Source organism: Phacochoerus africanus, chromosome 8 (genome assembly GCF_016906955.1).
Source record: "Phacochoerus africanus isolate WHEZ1 chromosome 8, ROS_Pafr_v1, whole genome shotgun sequence".
NCBI lineage: Eukaryota > Metazoa > Chordata > Mammalia > Artiodactyla > Suidae > Phacochoerus > Phacochoerus africanus.
The window spans coordinates 53150720-53176877 of NC_062551.1; the positions used below are offsets into that span (position 1 = coordinate 53150720).

General features: G+C 55.9%; 1 protein-coding gene across 5 annotated transcripts; it reads right to left on the bottom strand.

The window, feature by feature from the left end:
• Positions 1-6922: 6922 nt before the first annotated feature.
• On the bottom strand, positions 6923-19944 carry MEIS3 (Meis homeobox 3). Of its 5 annotated transcripts, none has more exons than XM_047792118.1 (13): positions 19375-19942; positions 17453-17634; positions 17056-17215; positions 16909-16959; positions 15590-15640; positions 15262-15360; positions 12661-12772; positions 12324-12472; positions 11059-11135; positions 10773-10831; positions 10583-10666; positions 9947-10016; positions 6923-7387 (listed from the first exon to the last, which is right to left on the bottom strand). In XM_047792118.1, exons 1-12 carry the CDS (start codon positions 19384-19386, stop codon positions 9967-9969), a joined length of 1086 nt encoding a protein of 361 aa, XP_047648074.1. In that variant the 5' UTR covers positions 19387-19942; the 3' UTR covers positions 6923-7387; positions 9947-9966. The 5 variants fall into 5 exon arrangements, with proteins under 5 accessions (XP_047648074.1, XP_047648073.1, XP_047648071.1 ...); XM_047792117.1 differs by having other exon boundaries at positions 10583-10669; positions 19375-19941; XM_047792115.1 differs by having other exon boundaries at positions 15262-15411; positions 19375-19941.
• Between the last annotated feature and the right edge of the window lie 6214 nt (positions 19945-26158).

A 26158-nucleotide genomic window follows, 5' to 3' on the forward strand; every position in this document is an offset into this window, starting at 1 on the left:
AAACATAGAACTACCATTTGATCCAGCAGTCCCACTCCTGGGCATCTATCCAGAGAAAACCACGACTCGCAAAGACACATGTACTTCAATGTTTATTGCAGCACTATTTACAATAGCCAAAACATGGAAACAACCTAAATGTCCATCGACAGAGGAGTGGATCCAGAAGATGTGGTACCTATACACAATGGAATATTACTCAGCCATTAAAAAGAATGAAATACCAGCACTTTTAGCAACATGGATGGACCTAGAAACTATCATGCTAAGTGAAGTCAGCCATACAATGAGACACCAACATCAAATGCTTTCACTGACATTTGGAATCTGAAAAAAGGACAGACAGAACTTCTTTGCAGAACAGATGCTGACTCACAGACATTGAAAAACTTATGGTCTCCGGAGGAGACAGTTTGGGGGGTGGGGGGATGTGCCTGGGCTGTGGGATGGAAATCCTGTGAAATCAGATTGTTATGATCATTATACGACTACAGATGTGATAAATTCATTTGAGTAATTAAAAAAAATGAAAAAAAAAGATTAACCTTCAGCAATCAGTCACATTTCTGTATACTAATAATGAAATACTAGAAAAGAAATACAAAAATACAATACCTTTTAAAACTGCACCCCAAAAAATCAAATACCTGGGAATAAACCTGACCAAGGAAGTGAAAGACTTATATGCTGAGAACTATAAAACATTCATCAAGGAAATTAAAGAATGTGCAAAGAAATGCAAAAATATTCCACACTTATGGGTTGGAAAAATTAATACTGTAAAAATGGCCATACTACCCAAAGCAATCTACAGATTCCAGGCACTCCCTATCAAGTTACCCATGACATTTTGCACAGAACTAGAACAAACCATCCAAAAATGTCTATGGAACCCCAAAAGACCCAGAATTGCCAAAGCAATCCTGAGGAACAAAAACCAGGCAGGAGGCACAACTCTCCCAGACTTGAGGCAGTATCAAAGAGCCACAGACATCAAGACGGTGTAGAACTAGTACCAAAACAGACACACAGGAGTTCCCGTCGTGGTACAGTGGTTAATGAATCCGACTAGGAACCATGAGGTTGCAGGTTCGATCCCTGCCCTTGCTCAGTGGATTAAGGACCCGGCGTTGCCATGAGCTGTGCTGTAGGTTGTAGACGCGGTTCGGATGCCACGTTGCTGTGGCTCTGGTGTAGGCTGGCAGCTACAGCTCCGATTCGACCCCTAGCCTGGGAACCTCCATATGCCACACGGAGGGGCCCTAGAAAAGGCAAAAAGACAAAAAAAAAAAAAAAAAAAAAACAAAAGACAACCTACAGAATGGGAGAAAATAGTCTCACATGATGCAACTGACAAGGGCTTAATCTCTAAAATATACAAACAACGCATACAACTCAACAGCAAAAAAGCCAACAACCCAGTGGAAAAATGGGCAAAACACCTGAACAGACATGTCTCCAAAGAAGAAACACAGATGGCCAACAAGCACATGACAAAATGCTCAACATCCCTGATTATCAGAGAAATGCAAATCAAAACTGATACACCACCTCACACCAGTCAGAATGGCCATCATTAGTAAGGCCACAAAGAACAAATGCTGGAAGGGGTATGGAGAAAAGGGAACCCTCCTGCACTGTGGGTGGGATGTAAGCTTGTACAACCACTGTGGAAAACGGTATGGGGGTACCTTCAAAATCTGTACATAGAACTGCCCTATGACCCAACAATGCCACTCTTGGGCATCTATCTGGACAAAACTTTCCTTGAAAGAGACTCATGTCCACTGCAGCGCTGTTCGCAATAGTCGAGACATGGAAATAACCCAAATGTCCATGGACAGATGAATGGATTAGGAAGATGTGGTGTATTACACAATGGAATCCTACTCAGCCATGAAAAAGACCAACATAAGGCCATTTGCAGCAGCACGGATGGAACTAGAGACGCTCATCCCTAGTGAGCCCGTCAGAACGAGAAAGACGAATACCGCATGGTAGCACTTATATCCGGAATCTGATATAGGGCACAAATGAAACTTTCCACAGAAAAGGAACCCATGGACTTGGGGAATAGACCTGTGGTTGCCAAGGGGGAGGGAGTGGGATGGACTGGGAGCTTGGGGATAATAGATGCAGACTCTTGCCTTTGGAATGGATAAGCAATGAGGCCCTGGGAACTCTGCCTGGTCACTTAGGATGGAGCAGGATAATTTGAGAAAAAAGAATGCATACATGTATATGTGACTGGGTCACCAGGCTTGCAGCAGAAAATTGATGGAACACTGAAAACCAGGTATAATGGAAACAAAAAAAATTACATAAAGTAAAAAATTATACATTTGCCAAATATACCTAAAGAACTATACATATTACATAAATACATAAAATACATCAAAAACTCTTTCAAGTCAAATAATCCCTTTGTAAGAGGCAAAATACTGAACCTAAACTACAAACAGTAGATAAACAAATGGTTAATAAGCCCATGAAAAGATCCTCGATGTTATTAGTCATCACGGTCCTGCAGTTAAAACCACAAGAGATATCACTAGAGGGGCCAACATAAAAAGCACTGACAGTCGCAGGAGCGGCCCTAGAAAAGGCAAAAAGAAAAAAAAAAGCACTGCCAACACCAAGACACTGTGTGGCACAATCAGAGCAGATGTGGCTCGGATCCAGCGTGGCTGTGGCTGTGGCCTAAGCCGGCCACTGCAGCTCCAATTGAACCCCTAGCCTGGGAACCTCCAGATGCCACAGGTACGGCCATTAAAAAACAAACAAACAAACAAACAAAAAAACCTTCTGAGAAAATGGAATATTATTAGCCCCAAGAAGCAATGAAGCATTGCCAGGACATGGATGAACCTTGAAAACACCATGCTGAAGGAAGGAGGCAGACACAAAAAAGCCCAAATAATTCCATTTGGAAAAAAATGTCCAGAACAGGCACATTCATCAAGCCAGGAAGTGGACTGGAGGTTGCTGGGGATGGGGAATTGGGGGGACCCCTAAGGGCTAGAGGGTTCATTTGGGGGGTAATGGAAATGTTCTAGAACTGACTGTGGTGATGGATCCACAACTCTGAATATATGTAAGTCATTCGGCTGTACACTTTATTTTATTTATTAATTATTATTATTTTTTTGGTCTTTTTACCTTTTCTAGGGCCGCTCCTGCAGCATATGGAGGTTCCCAGGCTAGGGGTCGAATCGGAGATGTAGCCCCCAGCCTACACCAGAGCCACAGCAATGCCAGATCCGAGCCACGTCTGCAACCTACACCACAGCTCATGGCAACGTCGGATCCTTAACCCACTGAGCAAGGCCAGGGATCGAACCCGCAACCTCGTGGTTCCTAGTCAGATTCGTTAACCACTGTGCCACAACGGGAACTCCCGGCCATACATTTTAGATGGTTGAATTTTATGGTCTGAATTCTATCCCAATACGACTTTTTTTTTTTTTTTTGCTTCTTAGGTCCACACCCATGGCATATGGAGGTTCCCAGGCTAGGGGTCGAATTGGAGCTACAGCTGCCCACCTACACCACAGCCACAGCAACGCCAGATCGAGGCCTTGTCTGCGACCTACACCACAGCTCATGGCATCGCCGGATCCTTAACCTACTGAGTGAGGCCAGGAATGGAAACCGCAACCTCATGGTTCCTAGTTGGATGTGTTTCCACTGCGCCACGTCGGGAACTCCCCAGTAAAACTGTTGTCACAGTTCCTGTCGTGGCTCAGGGGTTAGCGAACCCATAAGCATCCATGAGGATGCGGGTTCCATCCCTGTCCTTGCTCAGTGGGTTAAGGATCCAGTGTGGCCGTGAACTGCGGTGTAGGTCGAAGACGAGGCTCGGATCCCACGTGGCTCTGGAGTAGGCCGGTGGGTGCGGCCCTAAAAGACAAAAACAAGAGCAAAAACCACACACACACACACACACACACACACACACACACACTCGTGCCAACCCCCCCACACAAAGAACTTATCAAACACCTTCCCTGGCTCCTCTGCGCCCTCTGGAGGGAGCCCAGGCTCATTGCCGGCCCCATACTCTGATGCATCTGTGCTGGACCACCCAGTTACAGGGCTGTGGATCCGTGTAATTCACAAATGGCTACAAAGCCACACAGAGACACTGCCAAGGACACATACAAGGAAGGCCCCCAGTTATAAAGACTCACTTGGCCACACAATCCCATCTGTTCACACCCCCAGAACAAAGCTATGGACCATACCAGGTGGGCCCGTGGTCTCTACCTTGACTCACCCTCCCAGCCAGACACCAAGGAGGGGATTCCACCGCCTACTGAGTAGGTGTATCTCAATGTCTCAGTTCCCCAGAATTGGGGAAGCTACCGAAGAATGGATTCGGGGAGGTGGTGGGGGGCACAGAGTGAGGCGGCCTTGAGCTAAAACGCTTTGGCACTTGACCTCCACGAGCCCCCCTCCCCCATGCTGGTGGGCCACAGCGACTTTTGGGGTCTCCCAGCATCGGCATCCGTTCAAAGTCCGTGTCCGGCAGACCCGGCCGAAAGGTCTGATTAGTTCCTTGGCCCCAGGGCACAGTGACTCTGATCAAAGGCCAGTGATCCCTTTGGGGGAGACCGGGAGCAAGATGAACAGGACGAAGTTGGGGCCTTGTACTGGAGTCCTTCCTGCAGGGGACCTGCCTCGCCTCATTCAAGGGGTCCCGGGTCTGTACACTGGCTCTGGGCGGCCCAGCGCACCTGCCCCAGATCCTCTGGCCCCTGCAGCGTGGGCATCGCAGTTTCCCCATTAACGGGAGGGGGCACCTCCCAACGTGAGGTCCCGTCTTCAGCCAGGCTATGGAACCAGTGATAAAGACCCACCGTGCCACCCCGTCCCACCCAGAGTCACGTAGTCACAGACACACGTGCACACGGAGACAGTTGGCCTATATCAAGGCACAGCGGGACAGCCAGAGCAACGACACAGCCCTTCCTCCTCTGCGACATGCCCCACTCGGAAACAGGCTCAGCGGCGGACACACTCCAGGTGGCATAGACTGTACCCATGGCCCTCCCCGCGATGGCACACGGACTCCAGCAACTTAAGCCCCTGGCCTCAGCAGCCAGCCCCCCCCCCCCCCACACACACACACACTCCGACCCCGAGACCACCCAGCCCCACCTGGGCCACCCTAGGGACCCATCGGTGTCCCCACCTCCCTCGACCCACCGCCCCCAGCAAGACCCTCTCACCCTCTCGCCGCGCAGGCAGGCCGCCCCAGAACTCCTCCGGGTGCAGCTGGTGCCTCACGCCACGAAGGGGGGAGGTATTTTTAGATACAATTAACCTCCCGCCCACTTTCCCTCCTCTCCCTGCAAGGCACATCCAATTGGCTTCATGAGAGAGGGTTAAGTGAGAGGCATTTCCAGTGGCCACCAGCAGAAGGGGGAGAGGGGGGCAGGAGGGATTCCCCCCTCCCCCACTTACCAGGGTCCCAAGCGCCCCCCTCACCAGCCAGGGAGGGGTTGCAAAAATTGGAGGGCGGAGAGTTCCCACTGGGGCTCAGTGGGTTAAAGATGCGGCCTTTGCTGTGGCTGTGGAGTTGGTTGCAGCTGTGGCTCGGATTCCCTCTCTGGCCCCAGAATCTTCCATAGGCCGTGGGTACAGCCAACAACCACCACCACAAAAGGAAGAGAGGGTCTTCCCTTGAAGAGCAGGCCTCAGCCCAGGCCCAGCCCTGCCCCAGCCCCCATTACCCATCCCCCACCTGCCTTGAATAAAAGGGGAGGGTTGTTGGAAGTCCTTCCTGTTATCTAACCCTCGCCCATCCCACTTCAGTCCCCTGAAGTGTGGGGAGAGACCAACTCTATTCATAATCACTAAAACACTATCTAACGCAGATAATGGTTTGTGGTGGATCTTTCAAAATTCATAGAAATTTAAACATCTTTTAAAAATGAAGCTGGGAGTTCCCATTATCACTCAGCAGTAATGAACCCGACTAGTACCCATGAGCACACAGGTTCGATCCCTGGCCTCATTCAGTGGGTTAAGGAGCTGGTGTTGCTGTGAGCTCTGGTGTAGGTCAGAGATGAAGCTCAGATCTGGCGTTACTGTGCCTGTAGCTTAGGCTGGCAGCTGGAGCTCTGATCCGACCCCTAGCCTGGGAACTTCCATATGCCACAGGTGTGGCCCTAAAGAGAGAAAAAAAAAAGGATGAGATCTCAAGAGGCTGTGGGCCCTTCTGTTCTCTGTTCTCTCTTGGAGTCCAACCAAGCCTCTCTTCTATGTGAGCAAACCAGACAGCCCGCTGACAGCCTTCTGCTCAATGTCCCATGTGGCCCAGTCATTCCTGTTGATCCTACTGCCAGCCAGCAGAGCCCCCTCGCTGCCCCGTGGCTGGCCACAGACAAGCAAGAGAGTCGTGTCGAAGCCACAAGAACTGGCCAGCTGAACCTAGTACACCAATCCACAGTATAATGAGCTGAAAATTCAATAGCACTTTAGGAGGTTCCCATTGTGGCTCAGCGGGTTATGAACCCAACTAGCATCCCTGAGGATGCAGGTTTGATCTCTGGTCTCACTCAGTGGGTTAAGTATCCAGCGTTGCCACCAGCTGTGGTGTAGGTCACAGATGCTGCTCAGATCCTGTGTGGCTTTGGCTGTGGTGTAGGCTGGCACCTGCAGCTCCAATGTGACCCCTGGCCTGAGAACTTCCATGGGCCACAGGTGTGGCCCTAAAAAGCAAAGAGAAAGAAAGAAAAAAGAAAAAGGAAAATTAATTAGCATTTTGAACCATGAGGCTTTGGTGTGTTTGTTACACAGCAAGAGCTGATACATAAAGAAGGCAAAGGCGAGAGGACGGTAAAGAGCATCAGTTATTCGTGTAATTAGTGACTTGTGAGCTGATGGGTGTGAATCTTGGAAGAGACACACACTCATGTTGGTGGTGTTTTTAAGACTTTATCATTAAAAAAAGGTAGAAGACAAGAAAGAAGGGAAGTGGGGGAGGGGAGGGGGTGGCCTGGGAGGATGAAGGGAACCTCCCCCAGTGTCGGATCCGGATAACCCTCCTTCCCTGATGGCCCCAGCCCACCCCCAACCCCTTCTCTGCCCTGGGGGGCTGGGGAGCCCCAGCCCCCATCTTCTGAAGACCCAGTCTGGGTGTCAGCTTGGGTTCTGGGCAGAGCTTAGAGCAAAAGGGGGGGGGGGTGCAGGGCCTGGAGGCCTTGTCTTTGTCCTTGAGAGACCCTCCAGGGGGCACTCAGGCCCCTCACGTCCAGGCAGGGCCCCAGGGAGGTAGGCGTTGAGTTGGGGGGGGTGCGTAGGAGGTGGGGTCCTGAATCCAGAGGGCCAGGCGTCGAGGGAGCAGGTATGAGCCTGCTGGTCACAGTCCAGAGCTTGGGGTCTGCAGAGAGGGCAGGAGACACCAAGTCAGGAGGCGGGGGGCACGCCGTACCCGCGCCAAGCCCTTCATGCTGTTCCCGCCAGCCCCACAGTGAGCGGGACACACGGACAGAGATAGACAGAGACAGAGAATCAGAACAGACACGAGAGAGAAACAGATGAAAAAAAAAAAAAAAAACAGAAAACAAAAACAAAGAAGGAGACAGTGGAGAGAAAGAGAAACTAGGAGAGAGACAGAGCCGGACAGAGAAAGAGACATTGAGCCGGTCGGAGGCAGAGACGCGGCAGCAGGAAGAAAGAGCGAGACCTAATGAAAGGGAGCCAGAAAGAAGCCGGGGTCTGGGACAGAGCAGGGCAGAGAGAGCGCGGGGGACGAAAGGCAGCCCGCTGCAGAGCAGGAGCAGCCGCTCCCTCCGTGGCTCCTGGCACCCAAGGTCCCCTGATGCCAGACCAGGCTCAGCTGTCTGTGGTCGGTCGGGCAGAGCCGAGACCCCCACGCACCTGCCGGGACTTCAGCAAGCCCATCCACTGCTCCTTCCAGGCTCAGGCCCCTGGGGCCCTCCCAGGTGTCCACTCTCATCTCCCAGCCTTTCTCTGGACTCTGAGTTCTATTCTCAGCCATCTGACTCCCAGCCTCAGCCCAGCCCAGTTCTTCCTCCCCTTTGGGGGAACCTGCATGTGTGGCCTTTGTCTATACTGTTCTGTCCTCTCCTATCTCATGCCTTTTGGTCTCCTGCTCTCAAAGTCCCCTCAAAAAAAAAAAAAAGTTCCAGTTGTGGCACTGTGCAAATGAATCTGACCAGTCAGTATCCATCAGTATCCATGAGGACTCAGGTTCGATCCCTGGCCTTGCTCAGTGGGTTGGAGATCTAGTGTTGCCATGAGCTGTGGTGTAGGTCAAAGATGCAGCTTGGATCCCGCGTGGCTGTGGTGTGGGCCAGTGGCTGCAGCTCTGATTTGACCCCTAGCCTGGGGAACCTCCAAATGCCTGGGGTGTAGCCCTAAAAAGAAAAAAAAAAAGTCCCCTCCTCCGGGAAGTCCTTCCTGGACCTCCTAGCTGGGGTCTCATGCCCCCTCTGGGCTCCTCTAGTTCCTGGGTTCCCTCATCCCGGGTGTGCCCACAGTGGGTTGTCACGTCGGGAGATGAGTCTCTCTTCCCTCACTGGATTGTGAGCTCCGTAAGGGCAGGACTGGGTTGTCATGGTCACTATTGTGTCCCCAGAGCACCCAGCATGGGGCTAGGCACAGCAGTGTTCAGGGAATACGTACTGAATGAGCGGATGAATGAATGGATACCAAACTAAGTGTGGACTTCATCCAGAGGGCGCTAGGGAGCCACAGAAGGCTTTTAATCCAAGGGGAGTCAAGATCTGATCTGTGCTTGAGAAACTCCAGGCAGCCTCTCAACTCTGAGCCTTTGCACATGCTGTTCCCTCTGCTTTTCTGAACTGGGTAAACCTACACACATGAACTCCTCTCCCTCCCGGCCTCAGTTTTCTCATCTGTAAAATGAAAATAATAATAGATTCTCTTTCTTGGGGTTTTTGTAAAGGCTAAATGAGGAGTTCCTGCTGTGGCACAACAGGATCAGCAGCACCTCTGGAGTGCTCTGACACAGGTTCAATCCCTGGCTGGCACAGAGGGTTAAAGATCCAGCTCTGCCACAGCTACAGTGCAGGCTGCAACTGCGGCTTGGATCTGATCCCTGGCCCAGGAACTCCATATACCACAGGGTGGCCAAAAAAAAAAAAAAACCATAAATGAGAACATGCTGTAGACTTCAGACCTAGGAGAGTAAAAGAATCCGCCCCCACTACCTTGCCCCTTCCACTTCTACCCAGTGGACTCCTACTCATCCGTCAATGCCCTACCCAGAAGCCACTTCCTTGATATCTCAGGGACAGCTGATGATAGCTGTGCTTTGGTTTCTGATGTCTACTTCCTCAGGAGCCCAGAATTTTCTCAAGAGTTAGACACTACCTGAGGCTCGTCAATATATATATTTGGAGATGTATGGGATGTATGAATGGGCCGATGAATAGATGGGTGGGTAGGTGGCTGAATGGATGGTAAGGTGACAAATGGGTGGACACGTGGGTGGGTGGATCAGTGTGGAGGTGGGTGCATGGGCGAGGAGACGTACCTTCTGATGGATGACGGGTGGTGGATGCATTTATCCACCATGATCCATGGGTGGGCAGGCAGGCAGGGAGGGAGGTGGGTGCATGCATGAATAAGTGAGTAGATGCATGGGCGGATCAGCAGGAAGGTGATGCTGAGTGGGGACGCAGCGTGGACAGATGAATGACTGACTGAGCGGGTGACTATACGGTTGGATGGACAGCGAGTAGATGTGCGTTTGGCTGGACGGTGGGTGGGTGGATGATTAGATGGATAAAAACATGGACAGGTGCATCGATGGATGGATGGATGGATGAACTGAAGACCCTCGGTTCAGGGACACTGGCTGACCCTGCTCTGGGTGGGCTGCCTCTTGGAGTCTGAGAGGCTGAGAATAGCACAACCCCCAACCCGGTGCCCCCAGACCTAAGACACTTACGCTTCTCCTGAATCCGGCCTCTACGGATAATGCCACTCTCCGTCTAAGTTCAAACTCATGCCCATTGATCCTGGAAGACGAAAGAGGAGTATGAGGGGGTCTTCACCAGACCCTCCCATGGGCTCCACCAGCCCTTCCTTCCCCAGGGGACAACTAACAGGACGGAGTCATGGCTTAAGAGGGTTCTGGTCCTTTAAGGAAAAGTAGGAGCCTTTCAATGGCTGGGCAAAGCTTGGAAGAAGCAAACTCTGGGAGGAAAGGTGGGGACCAGGATATCTGCATTTGCCTCTCTGGCTCCCTTCTTATGCAAATGAAGCACAGTATTTTTCAAGAACCTAATCCCAGGAGTTCCCGTCCTGGCTCGGTGGTTAACAAATCTGACTAGCATCCATGAGGACGCAGGTTCAATCCCTGGCCTCGCTCAGCGGGTTAAGGATCCGGCGTGGCTGTGAGCTGTGGCTATAGCGCCAGTTCGACCCCTCGCCTGGGAACCTCCATATGCTGCAGGTGCAGCCCTAGAAAAGACAAAAGACAAAAAAAAAAAAAAAGAACCTAATCCCAGAAGGTGGGGTATCTTCCTTTAGAGGAGGGGCCTGTGTTCTGGGGGCATAGTTTAGTTAAGGGAGCAGCCCTTACCTGGAGGCCTGACAGTCCCATGTGGTAGAGTCTCCGTGTAGCCCCCCATGGGCTGGCTCTCTGGACTGAAGGCTGCACTCTGGCCTGCTAGGGAAGTCGAGGGGTGCAGGCTGAGCCCCAGGATGCCTGGTCCAGGCTTTGACATTCCCCCAGGAACACCACGCCCTCTCTCCCCACCTTCTCCCTGTACCTGTGCGGTTGGATTGATCGATCATGGGCTGCACGATGCGTCTCCGGGCGTTAATGAACCTGGAGGGGGTCGTGGAAATGGGGGGTGGTGAAAAGAGGGAAGAGAAGAAGGAAAAAATGAACACATAGATGGAGAGAGCTGGCAGGAGAGGATGGATGTGGGGGCAGCCAAGCAGACACAGGAGGAGAGGCTCCAGGGGCTTCGGGGCCTCCTTCAGCACCGCGGACAGCGCCCGGCCTCCCACCCGGGGCTGGCCCCAGACGCCCCAGCCTCCCGTGTCACTCACCAGTTGTTGACTTGCAGGATAGTGAGCCCTGTGTCCTGGGCGAGCTGTTTCTTCTGCTCCTCCGAGGGGTACGGGTGCTATGGCCATCAGCAAGAGTCACCCTGCTGCCTGGCTGCCCTCTGATCCCCAGGCCTGGCCCGCCCAGGTCCCCAGGGAGGGGTGGGATGGGTTGGTGAGCCCAGGCTGGGCCAGAGCCGGGAGAGTCAGCAATGTCTGAGCTTCTCCATGCTCCCGGGGGCCCAATGGAGGGAAGTAGAGCCAAGCTTCGGGCAATTAGGCCGTGGGCACCCCCGCCTCTTCCAGCAATTAGAGGCTAATTGGCCAGCCCTCATTAGGGAGGTGGAGCTGGGGCTGGGGGCCGGGCGACTGCACAGATGCCAGGAAAAGAGGCAAAGCCCAGCCAGGGGCCCTGAGCCCATCAGGTCCTTGCGTCTGTCTCTCCTCATCCCACTCTCCACCTGTCTCTCTGTCTCCCTCCCTCTGCGACTCAGTGTCCCCAGAGTCCATCTTGCTCTGATTCAGTCTTCCCCGTATCTCTCCATCCCTATCTTCATTTCAGTCTCTCCCTGTCTTCCTGTTTCTCTCTCTCTTTTTTTTTTCTATTGTCTTTTTAGGGCATATGGAAGTTCCCAGGTTACGGGTCAAATCAGAGCTGCAGCTGCCAGGCTACACCGCAGCCACAGCCACGCCAGATCTGAGGCGCATTTGCAAACTACACCACAGCTCACGGTAACGCTGGATCTTTAACCCATGGAGAGAGGCCGGGGATCGAATACGTGTCCTCATGGATACTAGCCGGGTTCGTTACCGCTGAGCCACAGCAGGAACTCCTTCCTGTCTCTTTTTACCATCCCTCTTCTTGAGGCCGTGTGCTGTAGTGGGGAAGGCCAAACTGCCTGCCCTTGAACCCACTTCTGGCTGTGAGACCTCCGGGCCTCAGTCTCCTCATCTGCAAAATGGAGCTAATAACATCGCCCACCCTCACAGGGTATGTTTGGCTGGGGGGAGGGGATGACTGACAGGTGGGTGAGGGCTTGGGGGGTTGGGGGAGGACTGAATGAGTCAAGAGCCCTTGGTGGCTCCTGGCACACGGGTAACTCGGATGGATGTTTGCTTGGGTCTGTTCCCACCTGCTTGAACTTCTTCAACACCCACTCCCTATGCCCCACCTCAGTCTCCCCTCTCCGTGTCTCTCTGCAGACCCGGCCCTCAGCAGCCACCCTTCTCCATCTCCCTCTCTGCCCCCTGCAGCCCAGGGCCCTCACCGAGAGGTGCTGGAACAACCACGCCCTCATGATGTTGGTGGCCACCTTGGGGAAGATCCCTCTCTTCTTGTTCCGCCGCCGCTCCTGGTCCAGCTCCTCGTCTTCTCCCCCAGAACTGGGAGAGGCCACGCTTGTGTCTAGTCCGTCCCCTGAGGGCAGAGAGAGGCAGGCTGCGCTTGTGGACAGGGGAGGCAGGGAACCAGAGGGACCCAGAACCCGCCCCCAAGCCAGCCCCTGCCCCCCAGTCATCCTCGCCCCTCTGGAAGTCCTACCTGCTGTCTAACTTCCATCCTCAGACTGACTCCCACCTTCCCCCTCCGCCTCTCAAGCAGCTCACCTTGGTCGCTGGCGTTGTCCCCACTCTGGGAGGCCAGGCCCCCGCTGGATGGACCTGGGGTCCCCAAATGTACAGACCCGCTGTCTTCGTGGTCTCTAATCCAAGTATTATTCTGGAAAAAATAGGAGTGGGGAGTCAGTGCTAAGGCTTGGGGTGCAGAATAGCATGGTGGCTCAGACCACGGGCTCGGGAGGTAGGACTCCTGAATGCGAAGCCTCTCTCTGCCTCTTTCTTGGCTGTGTGACCTTGGGCAAGTCGCTTCACCTCTCTGGGCCTCAGTCTCCTCAACTGGAAACATGGAGAACAAGCATAGCTCCCACCTCACAGAGTGAGGATCCACTGGCTAAATGCACATAAAGGAACACAGCAATCACTCAGTAAAGATGAGCCTGCACCTTATCTGAAATCCTTGGGAGCCAGTGCTGTTTCAAAATTCAAACCTTTTGCGTTAATAGACAGTAAACCAGTGCGCTCGCGGGGTGTATTTCCTACCACCATCAGCGCGGTCTAGGCCGTAATCTCGTCATCAAGCTCGTTAACTTTTCTGCAGCCAATTGGATGAATATTTAACTAACTGGAATAAAGAAAGGCTATAAATAGCCCCTCATTAGTTTAGGTCAGATTTCACTGCCAAATGCGCTTGCCCTAAACCTATGGGGAAAAAAGCCACAACTTTCCGTTTTTCAGCGATTCGGAGGTCTCCTCAGCTCGGGGAGTGCGGGGCTGGGTTTTCTTTATCGGAACCCCAGCAGACGCTGAGGGAGCTGAAGATGTGTTGCACTCAGCCCCGCCCCAGCTCGGGGTGCCAGGAGGCTGACCCGTCCCTGCAGACACAGCAAGACTTCTTTGTTATTTGGTCTAAGGTTCTTCCAATTGTCGGAAGGCAGATGGGATAGAGGTGGGGGTGGAAACAGCCGCCTACTGCTGCTGAAAGCCGGGGGACACCTCCCCCATCCCCCACCCCCACCCCCAGCCCCTGCTGAATGTTCTAGACCCTGCCCGCTGCTTTGGAACCAGTCCCCGCCCCCACCGCCTGGAAATGACCCAGTGTGGATGTGTCATCTGTGTCCTGCTGGGGCTCAGCCTGGGACAAGGCAGCCAGGAAAAGTTTCCTCCAGGCTCGGTACTTCTGTGTGGAATTTCAAGTTCAAGTGCATGGAGGGTGAGTCGGGTGCCAACCGCAAGCATCACTAGGTCTGAAGGCTTTTGTCTTTTTGTCTTTTCCCAGGGCCACACCCATGGCATATGGAGGTTCCCAGGCTAGGGGTCAAATCCGAGCTGCAGCTGCCGGCCTACACCACAGCCACAGCAATGCTGGATCCCAGTTGAGCCTGCAACCTACATCCGCAGCTCACGGCAGCTCTGGATCCTTAACCCACTGAGCAAGGCCAGGGATCGAACCTGCATCCTCACGGATACTAGTCAGATTTGTTTCCATTAAGCCACGATGGGAACTCCAACATTTATTTTTCTAAGTTTGTGTCTGTAGTTCTAGGGGTTGGCATCCCATTTGTGGTTTTCCTGATTCCTGCATGAGTTGGGGGGTGGCTCTGTGACTCTCTCGAGGTGGGCGATGGCCATGGAGTGTGTCGGCATCTGTGTGAAGATGTGGAATATGGCGGTGCCTCCGAGGGAGTTGTAACTGATCAGCACACGCACAAGGGTGTGCCGCTGAGCGGACGCCGACTGCCGGCTGTGGGGCAGAGAGTCCTCGGGGCTCCTCTGTCACTGCTGTGTGTGTGTGCTCACAGCTGTGTACTGTGGGACAGCTGTGCGCCTACATGGCACCCACCTAGTATGTGGGTGCAGGTGCCGTGTTGCGTAACTGCTGAGTACGGTGACTGTGTGACCTCCTGGTGGGTGTGAGTCTCGCTGGGATCTGCACGGCTGTTGGGTGATTGTTGTCTGGTTGTTTAAATCTACAAAACTGTAGTCCAGCAGCATCTGAGACTGAATGAATCTGGGGCCACGTCGCAGCTGAGTGGCACAGTATGTGCCCACACCTGCTGTAGTCCAACTGTTAACAGGTTAGTGTAGAGTGTGTGTGTGTGGGTGTGTGGGTGTGTGTGTGTGTGTGCAGGCATGGTGGTTGCTCTGGGTCTAAGTGTGGCTGTATCTGAGTCTGTGTGGCAGGATCTTGGGCCGCATGGCTCCAGGTCCAGCTGTGTGGCTGTCGTGTGGTCAGGGTGTGTGTACTGCACGCATACGCATACTCTGGAACAGCACCGTCTCGATCAGGCGACGTGATGCTGCTATGTCCCTGGGCTGTGTGCGTTTACTTGTGCAGTGTATGCAGTTGCCTGGCCGTGAATGTAATGGTTTGTGTAGCTGTGTGGGAAGCTGCGCGGGTGTATCGGAGTCTATGGGTGGTATGTGCAGCTGTTGGGGGGGGGGGCGCGTGTGCTGTCATCCAGCGGTACTACAGTCTGTGTAGCTGCTGCAGAGCTGGTGCCTGTCCTGGGGTCAGGCTGTGTCTGACGGTGGCTGCCTGTGGCTGCCTGAGGCTGGGTCGTGTGGTGTGTGTGCCCTCGGGCTGCAGCCCAGCTCTCTGGGTGTGCCTTTGGTTGCAGGGCAACGCCAGGTGCCCCATCCCAAGCCCACCTGGTCTGGGAGGCTGGGGCAGGAGGCCGGGTAGTCGTCGAGATCCTCCCTGCAGCCGCCATCCCGGTCCTCAATGACCAGGTCGATGGGCATCTTTCCCTTGAGGCAGGTGATGTAGCGGTGACAGAAGTTGTCGCACAGGTCGTGGACCTGAGGGGGCACCGGGGTACTGGGGGGGCCACCCAGGGGCCAGCGCTGGGGTGTACAGGGATGGGGGGGCCTTCTGCTCCAACTCTGGTGGGGAGAGAGCCTGAAGGAGGGGTGGAGGGGGCGGGAAGTGGGGGGACGGGGGCAAGCGAGGGCGTGAGGGGAAGTGAGAAGCACTCACCTTCTCCAGCTCCAGCAGGTGGAAGCGGAGCACTTGAATGGCCTGTATCATCTGAAAACAGACAGAGGGGGAGAGAGGGAGGGAGGCAGGGAGAGAGAGAGAGAAGGAAGGGCAGAGGTGAAAAGAGAAGGAGGAAGAGGGGGAAGAGGGGGAGAGGAGGGGAGGAGGAGAGAAGCAGAGAAACAGAGAAAATGAGATAAAATGACCAAGAGAAAGCAAAGAGAAACAAAGACAAAATGACAGGGGCAGAGAGAAACAGGGCACAGAGATGGAGAATTAAGGAACCAGGGAGTGTGAGATTGAGATCAGAGACAAAGAGAAGCAAGACGTGCAAGAGACAGAAGAGGATCCATGACAAGAGTCAGCTGAGGTATGCTATGGTAACAGCACCCCATCTTTTGCGAGCTTGCCCTCTGATCCATTTCCCACCGTTCACCTGAAAACTACATTTCCCAGAGCCCTTTGCCAGAAGGGCTTGGCCAATAGGAAGCCCCGGTGGGAGCTGACCCGCCAGAGGAAGGGGCAAGTCTGGGCTATCTCTCCCTCCCTCTCCCTCCCCACACCCCACCCCCTTCTCTTTCTCCCTCCTCTCCTCTCTCCTTTGCACCTAAGCGTTTTCATTCATTTTGGTATGGGCTCATTCTCCCGACTGGTAGAACAGCTAACGCTTAACCAGTCCCCACTCTGTGCCGGGCACAGTTCTACATGTCTGACCCCCTTTTAACTCATTATATACTCACAACAGCCCTACGACACAGGAATTAGTACAGGCTACACTTTACAGGCGAGGAAAATGGGGCACAGGGAGAGGGAGCTACTTTTTTTTTTAGGGCCGCACCCACGGCATGTGGAGGTTCCCAGGCTAGGGGTCCAACCAGAGCTGTAGCCGCCAGCCTACACGACATCCACAGCAACATGGTCTCTGAGCTGCATCTGCAACCTACACCACAGCTCACGGCAACGCCGGATCCTTCACCCACTGAGCAAAGCCAGGGATCGAACCCATGTCCTCATGGGTACTAGTCGGGTTCTGGGCTCCTTTCTGCTGCGCCATGATTGATGGGAACTCCGAGAAGGAGCTACTACTTGCCCTGGTTCACAGAACTAGTAAGCATAGAGCTGGGATTCAAACTCCAGCCAGCGCGTCCCAGGTCTCAAACTCTAGGCTATGCTGTATCGCAAATGGGCAACGGTGATCACCGTTGGAGGAGGTGGGTCAGGTGTGCTCCTCTCTGTTCCCACACTGAACCCGAGCCTGTGGAGGGAGGACCAGGAGACCTCCTTGGAAGAGGGGGTGTTGGGAAGGGGCCAGGTCTCACCAGATTGTCCAGCTCTGGATTGGAGGAGAAGAGGGGTCTCTCGGAGCGGACCTGGGAGAAAGAGAGAGGCCAGGGCGGGCGCATGCTGTCTGCCGCCCACCCCGCCTCACCGGCTCTCCTGGCGCACAGCCGAGGATGGGTGCCCACCTGTTTGGCAAAGGCTGCAATGTCCTCATTGAAGGAGTCAGAGGAGCATACGTCACCGCCCGGGGGTGTGCCCAGCCCAGTCCCAGCCCCATCCCGGGGCGAGCACGTGGCCAGTTCACATTTCTCAAAGACCAGGGCCAGCAGCGGGAAGAGCGGGTGTCTGGGAACCAAGGGAAGAGAGAGGTCATGAGGGCAGAGCCAGGGGTAGGGGGCATGGGGGCGCTCAGAAGGATGGCCCAACTGGGAGGTGGACGGGAGCTAGAGGGACAGAGACAGAATGAGACAGAGTCAGAGGGAGAGATACATATCCAGAGAGACCAAGAGATAGGATGGTGCGGGGTGGGGTGGGAGGCCCATCCCGAGACCCCACAGAACCCTCAGCCTTGTCCCCACTCACCCATAGATCTCATCCTTCTCTCTCCTCAGGCCATCACTGTCCAAGCCCGAGGGCGGAGGCTGGGGGGGCCGGTGGGGGCCATAGGGCCCCGGGGCTCTTGGTGCTGAGGGTACTGCCTCCGAGAAGCCCGCCAGGGCTGCGGTGCTGTCCACGATGCTGGCGTAGTGGGGCAGCTCATCGTACTGGGGGGAGGTGACAGCAGGGGAGAGCCCCAGCAAGGTGTCACACCAGCCAGAAACCTCCCTACCCTGGCACTCTGGAGATGCCCTTCTTGCTCCAGCTGCCTGCCTGCCCTCCTGGCCCCAAGCATCCCCACCCTGCTCCCTTGGGCCCCCAACAACGTCCCATGGAGCTGTCTGGGCGGGACTGAAGGCCCTGGCCCCAAGCCTTCGCTTGGACCCGTGGACTGTGAAAAATGTCCCATCAGAGATTCCCCATGTGTGGGCAGGAGGCTCTGGAGGAGAAAGATTGATTGACTCAGGTCTCAGATGTGAGGGGCAGGGTGGGAGGGTCTGGGATTGGCTGGTGGTAAGTGCCAGCTTCTCACAGAGTGAGGAGGGGAGAGAGATACTGAGCGAGGGGGAGACACGTGGGAGACGCGAGAGATGAGAGAAAGAGAGAGAGGGAAGGCAGGATTAAGAGGGAGAAAAAGAGAGAAATGAAAAAAGGCAAAGGGAGAAAGAAAAGCTAAAGAGAGATGCTGAGATAGAGAGGAGAGAGGGAGAGACACACAGAGAAGGTACAGGAGGAAAAGGCAGAGCAAGATGGGGGCAGACAGGGAGAGACGAGACAAACAGAGGGACAGAAGGGGAGAGAGAAGACGGAGGGAGAGGAGGTGAGTTTCACGCACGGACACTGCCCATGGACGCGGTGCACGCACCGTCTCCCCCGCTTCAGTTTCATCTCCCAGACAAATATGCACATCGGAGTGTGGCTTCACCACCCGTCCCACGCCACACACCATGTGAAGCCACCACGCACGCACACAGATACACAGACAGAGCCAGATGCCAGGCACAGGAATGAATGAATGAGTGAGTGAGTGAGTGAATGAATGCCTGGATCGAATGAATGAAACATCTAGCAGGTGCGTGCAAGCATGAATGAGGCAGTTAGCACAGGGCCTGGCATGCTTTCAATAAACATGCGTCGAACCAAAGTATAACTGGGCACCACCACACAAACCCACTTGTGCCAACCAGAGAGAAACCGAGAGTGAGCTTTTTGCATCCTGTCAGCAGGGAAGCACACACGCCCGCGCCAGAGAAGTTAGGGGACCTTTAAAGTCACCCAGGTCCAACCTTTTCCGTGGAGATGAAGAAACTGAGGTTCAAAGAGGCAAAGGGACTGGGGGGTGGGGGTGGAGAGCAAGTGTTCCCACCGTAGCTGGTCCTCCACCCCTGGCGGGTATACACCCAGGGCTCCCAGTGTCTCTTTCCTTCTCTCTGCCTTTCACTCACTTCCTCTTCTTCTAAGTTCTCCTGAGCACTGAAGTTGAATCCAACTGCCCCCCAGAGTTCATTCCACATCTCGGAGGTCCTGGCATCCCCGCCACCCCCAGAGGCTCATGCTCGCCTCTTCGCCTGTCTCTCCATCCCCAGGACCGCGACAGAGAATCCCTTGGCCCTGCCTGCTGATACCCATCTCTCCCAGCACTGTCCCCACCCCTTAACCCTCTGGGCGACTTGGAACAAAAGTAGACCAGGGAGAAGGCTTGGGGAGGGCAGGGAAGGAAGAGGGGGTAGGTAGGAGAAAGGGCTGAGATGGAGGGGGAGACCAGGGCAGGGAGAGAGGGAGGCAGAGAAAGCGCTGGTGAAGAGGGCGGGATGGCTGATGGGGGCGGAAGGTCCCCAAGGAGGAGACGGAAGGATGGGGGCTGCGACCGCGGGCTGGGGCGCAGGACCGCCCGCCCTCAGACCTACCCTCCGGGCCATGGGCTGATGCCGGCGGCAGCTCCCGGGTCCCTCCAGGGCCTGGCCGGCGGGGAGGGCGCAGCCAGGGGCAGCGGCCCCAGATGGCCCGCGGTGCCGACGCCAGGGGGTGGGGCAGGAGGCTGGGTGCCCGGCCCCCCCACCCCCACCGCCGTCAGCGGCAGGCGCCGGGCAGCGCCGAGGCTCCGAGCATGGACCCCCAGCCTCCCGCCCCCGCGGGGGTCACCGCGAGGGGCTCTTGCCAGCGAGGGAAGGGGCGAGGAGGCGGGGGCGGGCCGCTCAAGGCCCCCTCTCCGGGGTCCCCCGGTCCCTCCCCCGGGGCCTGGGAGGGTGGAACCAGCCCGAGAGCCACAGACCGAGCGGCGGGGGAGAGCGCGGCGCGGGAGGGCCCGGCCCGGGGCGGCGGCGTCCCGGCGTTGGCGGGCCGGAGGGATGCCGGCGGCTCCGTCTCTCCGTCTCTCCCCCTCTCCCGGTCTCTCCCTCTCTCTGTGGTCACATCCGGAAGTTCCACCGCGGAGATGCTTAACCCACTGTCCGCCGGTGGCTCGGCCGCGGGGCCGGGCGGGGCGGGAGCGTCCGGAGCCCCCTCCCCCCGTCCCCCCCCCGGGGGGGGCTGCGGCCGCCTTCGGGGGCGGCTCCCGTCGCTTCCCCTCCCCGCGTCTCGTCAGCCCGGGTCCCCACCCCGCCGGCCTCCCGCTCGCCTCCCGGCGCTCGCCGCCCCGCCCCGCCCCGCCCCGCGCCGCGCCGCGCCGGGTCTTCTCCGCCTCCCCCTCCCGGCCGCCGGGTCCCTGTCTCTCTCTGCCCCTTTCCTGCCTCCCTCTCTCTCTCTCCATCTCCCTGCTTCCCTCTTTTCTCTAGATCTTCAAGTCTTTCGCTCTTTGTCCTCTGTATCTTTCCCTTGCTCCCTCGCATCTCTGCCTCACACATCCTGCCTCTCTCCCGACCGCCCCCTGGGCTCCCCCGGACCCTGCGATCCGTCCCTCTCGCCCCGCCCTTTCCCTGGTCTCTGTCTCTCTGTTTCTGTCTCTCTGTCTCCTTCCTGAGACCGATCAGAGGGAGGCTGGAAGTAACCAAACCCCATGCTGTAGTTTCTCTTCTTGCACCGACGCCCCCCCCCCAACTTTCCTCCCCTGGGAGACAAGGACGCCCCTGTGCCTGCCTGAAGCCATCTGTGTGTGTGTCCCTGGCTGTGTCTGTGTGTCTGGTTGTGGGATCATGCCTGGGGTGGGTGTGCGCTTTCTGCCTCTGAATGTGGTGACTGTTAGGTGTGTAATTGTGTGTGTGCATGCACACACACATGCACACGCACGTGCACGGTGCACCCCCGGAGGTGTCGCTGCCCTCCACCCATTTTGACGGTTCCCTTTTGGAAGTTTCTTAGCCTGAAATCCCTTCAATGGCTCCCAAGGAGTGTGTGATAGAATCTCTAAAACTGAGGGTAAAAACGGAGTGCCTGGTGACACATCTGCTTGAGAGCAGGTCCACAGCTTTTTATCTGATTTCTGGCTGTCCCAGGCAGCCTTTGCAACTAGTGTTCTAATGAAACAAAGATTTCTGCAACAAATATTTATTGAGCACCTACTGTGTGCTGGGTGGTGTTCTGGAGATAGAGCCGGGAACAAAAGACAACCTTTCCTGGCCTCCTGGCACTCTCGCAGGCCACTGGGGATGGTGTGGGGGAGAGAATGGTCCAGTAAATACATGTGCAAAGTAGAAAAAAAAACGCCTGGAGGTGTCCAGTGTGCTGAGACAAAGCAGAATAAGGACGGGGGACGACCAGAGCTGGAAAGGGCAAGACCTCAGAGGAGGGGACATCTGAGCAGCGACCTGAAGAAGGGGGGCGAGGGAGCCAGGCTGATGTCTGGGAATATCGGCAGAGGAACTGCAGGTGCAAAGGCCCTGGGGCAGGAGTGTGTTTGGGGAACAGTGAGGAGACCAGTGAGAGCAGGAGGGGGCAGGGAGGAGAGGAGAAGGGAGAGAGCCCCCCGGGGTTCAGTCTCTTGCTGGCCTTCTCTACAGTAGGGTCTTTATCCTCTGGTGGCCTCAGAGTCCCGAGAGGATGTAAACCAGGGTGCCAGGAGGCCTGTAAACTCCCTCAACTTGCCTGGCAAATTATGGGCATGGTGCCTATATGTCTTTATAGGGTGATGGCCCATAATGTTCACCCTATTATCAAGGGGGATACTTTTTTTTTTTGCATTTTTTTGGGGGCTGTACCAGCAGCACATGGAAGTTCCCAGGCCAGGGGTCGGATCTGAGCTGCAGCTGTGCACCTACACCACAAATAGCAACGCCAGATCTGTGTCATGTCTGTGACCTACACCGAAGCTCGTGGCAACACTGGATCTTTCACCCACTGAGCGAGGCCAGAGATCGAACCTGTGCCCTCATGGATACTAGTCAAGTTGGTAACCCGCTGAGACACATCGGGAACTCCTCAAAGGTGATACCTGAACCTCCCGAAGGGGAGGAGCTCCAGAGAGAAATGAGGCACAGATCCAGAGAGAAGGGGACAGAAATGGGAGGAGCGGACAAAGACCCAGAGAAAGCAGGGACAGAGACGGGAGGGGGAGACAGAGTCCCAGAGAGAGAAGCGGGCTGAGAGGGTGGAATGGACCCCCGCCCCTGCTGGGCTTCTCTAAGGAGATTTTTATGACCCTTATACACAGCTCGACCTCAGCCACAACCTGTATCTTGTGGAAATGAAACAAAACTGCCCAGGCACGGGGTGTGTGTGGGGGGGTGAGACAGCTGGTGCTACAGCCTGAAGGATGGGGTTAGGACAGCAGCAGCACTTCCCAGAGGGGAAGGGCCGTGGGGGAGGAGGAGGATGAGGGTCCCGCCCCCGCAAGGCCCCTCGTCCAGCCCCCCTCGCCCCAATTCCTGCATCTCCTTCTCACTCTGTTTCATCCAGGATCTCAGGCCCCTTCTTTCTCTCTGTCCCTGACTCCTGTCCTGGGATGCCCTCCCCTCGGCACACTGGCAGCCCTCCTCCCTCCAGGAACGTGGGTCCAGACCCACCTCAGTCCAGCTCTTCCCTCTCTGAGCCTCGGTCTCCGCATCAGTGGGATGAGCTACGGCTTGAGCGCTGGGGTGTGTTGGCAAAAAAATGCTTAAGGTGGAGGGTGCCAGGACTCTGGGTCCTTGGCTTAATTGGTGTCCTTGGTGGAGTTAGGGTCCTCGCGCCAGGGGGTGCTCCCTCTGAAATTGTCCCACGAGCTGTCCCTTGGGTGATGCTGGCCCTTTAAGGAAGGCAAAGGGGCCGGAGAGAGGCTTTAATCACTGCCACACACACCCCGCCCCCCAGATCGGGGTTTTGGAGCAGAAAATTAATTTAAATCACTTTTTAATTAAAGATGCAAAGCTCTCTGTGTGCGCCCCCCCTCTCCACCCCCGACTGCCCTTAGCCGAGGCTTAGGGGAGGAGCAGGGAGCTGGGGGTCTGGGACCCCAGCCTCACTTTAGGTCTTGGGGGATGCTGATGTCCCCTCACCCACGCTGGTTCTGAAAAAGAAGGGTGGCTGATCTGACAGTGCTGGTGGGGGGCAGTGAGGGTGGGGGCGAGTGGAAGGCCAATGCCGAGAAAGGCAAGAAACTGGCACAGAGAGAAGGAGGAGGAAAAGGGGGGCAGACTGGGTTCTAGAGCCAGACAGTGGGGAGAGGAGGAAGGGAGAGACAGAGACAGAGAGACAGAGAAGACAGGAGGCGGAGACGGGAGGTATTGGTTCCACTGCTCTGAGCTCTCCGGCGCCCAAACAAGGAGGAGGAGCTTGGACTCTTGGGCATAAATCTTTTTAATTAAAGAGAAGATCAAGGGGAAGATAGAAGTGTCTGGGAGAGAAACATGGGGAAGGCGAGGTACTGGACGGGGAGGAAGAGGGAGGCTGGCTTTCTCACTCTGACCACCCCCCCAGGCTGTCTGTCCATCTGTCTGTCTGTCCGTCTGTCTGTCTCTCACACACACACACACACACACACACACACACAGGCCCTCTCTCCATCTCTCTCTAACCACAGGCCTCCTCTGCCGAGCTGTCTCCCTTAAGTGGGATAGTCCATGGCTGGACCCTCCATCCCAGGCTGAGGAGGGAGTGGGTGGGTCCAGACTTGGCCATCGGGGTGCCCTGAGCTTGCTGGTCCCGCCTGGACTGCAGCTGTGAGGCGACGTTTGGGCCCCTGTGAGCAGGGATCTGGAAGCATCTTCACTGCCTGTGTGCATTTCTCCCTGGGGGCGTGTGTCTGGGTCTCGTGTGCTTCTTGGTGGAGGCACAGACTCCCAAGGGAGCACCAGCCCTAGGAGGGGGTCTCACCCCCTAGGCTGGCCCTGCCCCTATTTTATTTTTTATTTGTATAAGCTTTTAATTAATTAATTTTGTCTTTTTAGGGCCGCATCTGTGGCATATGGAGGTTCCCAGGCTAGGGGTCGAATGGGAGCTATAGCCGCCAGCCTATGCCACAGCCACAGCAACAGGGGATGCAAGGAGCATCTGTGACCTACACCACAGCTCACGGCAATGCTGGATCCTTAACCCACTGAGTGAGGCCAGGGATCGAACCCTCGTCCTCTTGGATACTAGTCGGGTTCATTAACCGCTGAGCCACAATGGGAACTCCCCCTGCCCCCATTTTACAGAAGGGAAGGGAGGAAGGGACTGGCCTGGCCCAACCCACTGAAGCCTCCAGGAATAGATACAGGGCAACTCCCAGGTCTCCCCAACACCCATTTTCCCCAGCTTGGCCCCATCCTCTCAGTGGCCAGGCAGGACCTTCTGACTCACTCGGGTCCCCCCACCTGAGCACTGGTCACTGGGGCTGTGCCCACCAGGCAGCGGTCATCCCCAGGGACCCCCAGTGGTCCCCAGAGTCTGCTCTTAGAGGCTGGGGGGCCCAGGGAGTGAGCGAGGGCCAGCTCAGGGGCCCCCGTCTTCTCTCCTGGTCCTGTTAGCCCTCTTTTCCATCATCTGGGTTTGCCTCTCTCTCCTTCCCAGTCTCTCTCTGAGGGTCTGTATCTGTTCTTTTTGCTTTTTGTGGTTGTTTTTGGCCTGTGGCACATGGAGTTCCCAGGCCAGGGAACAGATCCAAGCCAACGTTGCTGTGCTGGATTTGGGTGGGGATCGAACCTGCATCCTGGTGCTGTAGAGATGCCGCCCATCCCATTTCGCCGCAGCAGGAACTCCCAAGGGTCTGTATCTGGACTGGGGGTGGGGGAAGAAGGGGCCCTCTAGGTGTGTCTTTTCTGTCCTGGGTGTCTGTCTCTCCGTCTCTGCCTCATGAGACCCTCCTTCCATTTGTTTTCCTGTCTCTGGGTCTCTTTGGTCTCTGTCTCCAGCGCCCTCTCATTTTCACTCTGGCTCCCACTCGCTCTCTTATCTCAGGGCCCCTCCCTCCCCACCCCCACTCCACCTCTGGGGACCTGTGCCCTTGGCCTTGGTCTCTGCACCTCTCGGCGCCCCCAGCCCGTCCCTAGATCCCTACCCCGATGCCCAGGATGCCCAGGCCTTCCACAGACGCAGCCCCCTGTACCCTGCACCTGGCCCGGCTCCAGGAGAAGGAAACATTTATCTCGGCGCCCCCTCCCCCAAGCCCGCGCCCACCCCTCCGCCCGCCCGGCCCTGGGCTCATCCATCACCGGGGCTGGCGGCTCATTTGTCACCTGCTCCCTGCCGCCCCACCAAGCAATCATACCATTAGCATGGCTCAGCAGAGGCCACCGGGAGGACAGGGGCCTGACCCTGGAGGGGGAGGGGCACAGGGCTTCGACTCCCCATGCCCCCCAGACTCCCATTCTCATCTCTCAGGCCTTTCTCTCCTTTTCCTCCCAATCTCCCTCCCTGTCTCCTTTCTGGGTGTCCCCTCTACTCCGCCTCCCCCCCTCACTCTGTCCCTCCCAGACTCGGATGTGTGTCTGTCTCCCTGTCTCCGTCTCTCCCTCACTGTCCCTCTCTGAGTCTCCGTGGCTCTAGGCCTCTGTCTCTCTGTCTCCCTCTGCCTGTGTCTCTGCATCTGGACCCAGCATCACGCTGCTCCTGCCTCGCCGCCTCTTGGGCTCTGGCTTTCTCCCCTCGCATCTCCAGGCAGCCGCCTGTCTCCGGCTGTGTGTGCTGGTTGAGGGGCTGGAGAATCACTTTCAACCTGGCACCACCTCTGGCTGGATTTCGCTCCCTCTCCCATCTTCCTGAGCGCTGGCTTCCCCCTCTGTCTCATTCTGTCTCCTCCTGTCTGTCCCCGCCGCTGCCCCCGCCACGTTCTGTTCTGACCCCCCCATCCCCCGCCCTGCACCCCACGGCCCCTCCTCTCCGCCCCCAGCTGCCCCTTGTGAGTCTATCCTCCTTGATATCTCCTTCCTTCTGCCTGGGGGCGGGGGGGATTGTAGGGAGAGGGCTGGAGGGGGTGGGGGTGGGGGAGGAGCAAGAGAGAGCAGAGGGAGTTCCTTTTGTGGCTCAGCAGGTTAAGAACCCGACTGATATCCATGATGATGCAGGTTCGATTCCTGGCCTCACTCAGTGGGTTAAGGATCTGTCATTGCCATGAGCTGTGGGGTAGGTCGAGGATGTGGCTCAGCTCTGGTGTTGCTGTGGCTGTGGTGTAGGCTGGCAGCTGTAGCTCTGATTGGACCCCTAGCCTGGGAACCTCCATATGCCATGGGTATGGCCCTAAAAAGACAAAAGACCAAAAAAAATTTTTTTTAAATAAAATAAAAATAGATCCTTTCCTGGAGTTCCCTGGTGCTCTAGCGGTTAAGAACTCAGCGTTATCTCTGCTGTGGCTCTATTTAC

Bases quoted from the DNA above. Each gene is read 5' to 3' on its own strand.
- MEIS3 (XM_047792114.1), bottom strand. The intron at 16,960-17,055 runs GTGGGCACCCAT...TCTTTCTCCCAG, and splicing joins TTGCAGCCTTTGCCAAACAG to GTCCGCTCCGAGAGACCCCT. The intron at 15,412-15,589 runs GTGAGTGCTTCT...GTGCCCCCTCAG, and splicing joins ACCTGCTGGAGCTGGAGAAG to GTCCACGACCTGTGCGACAA.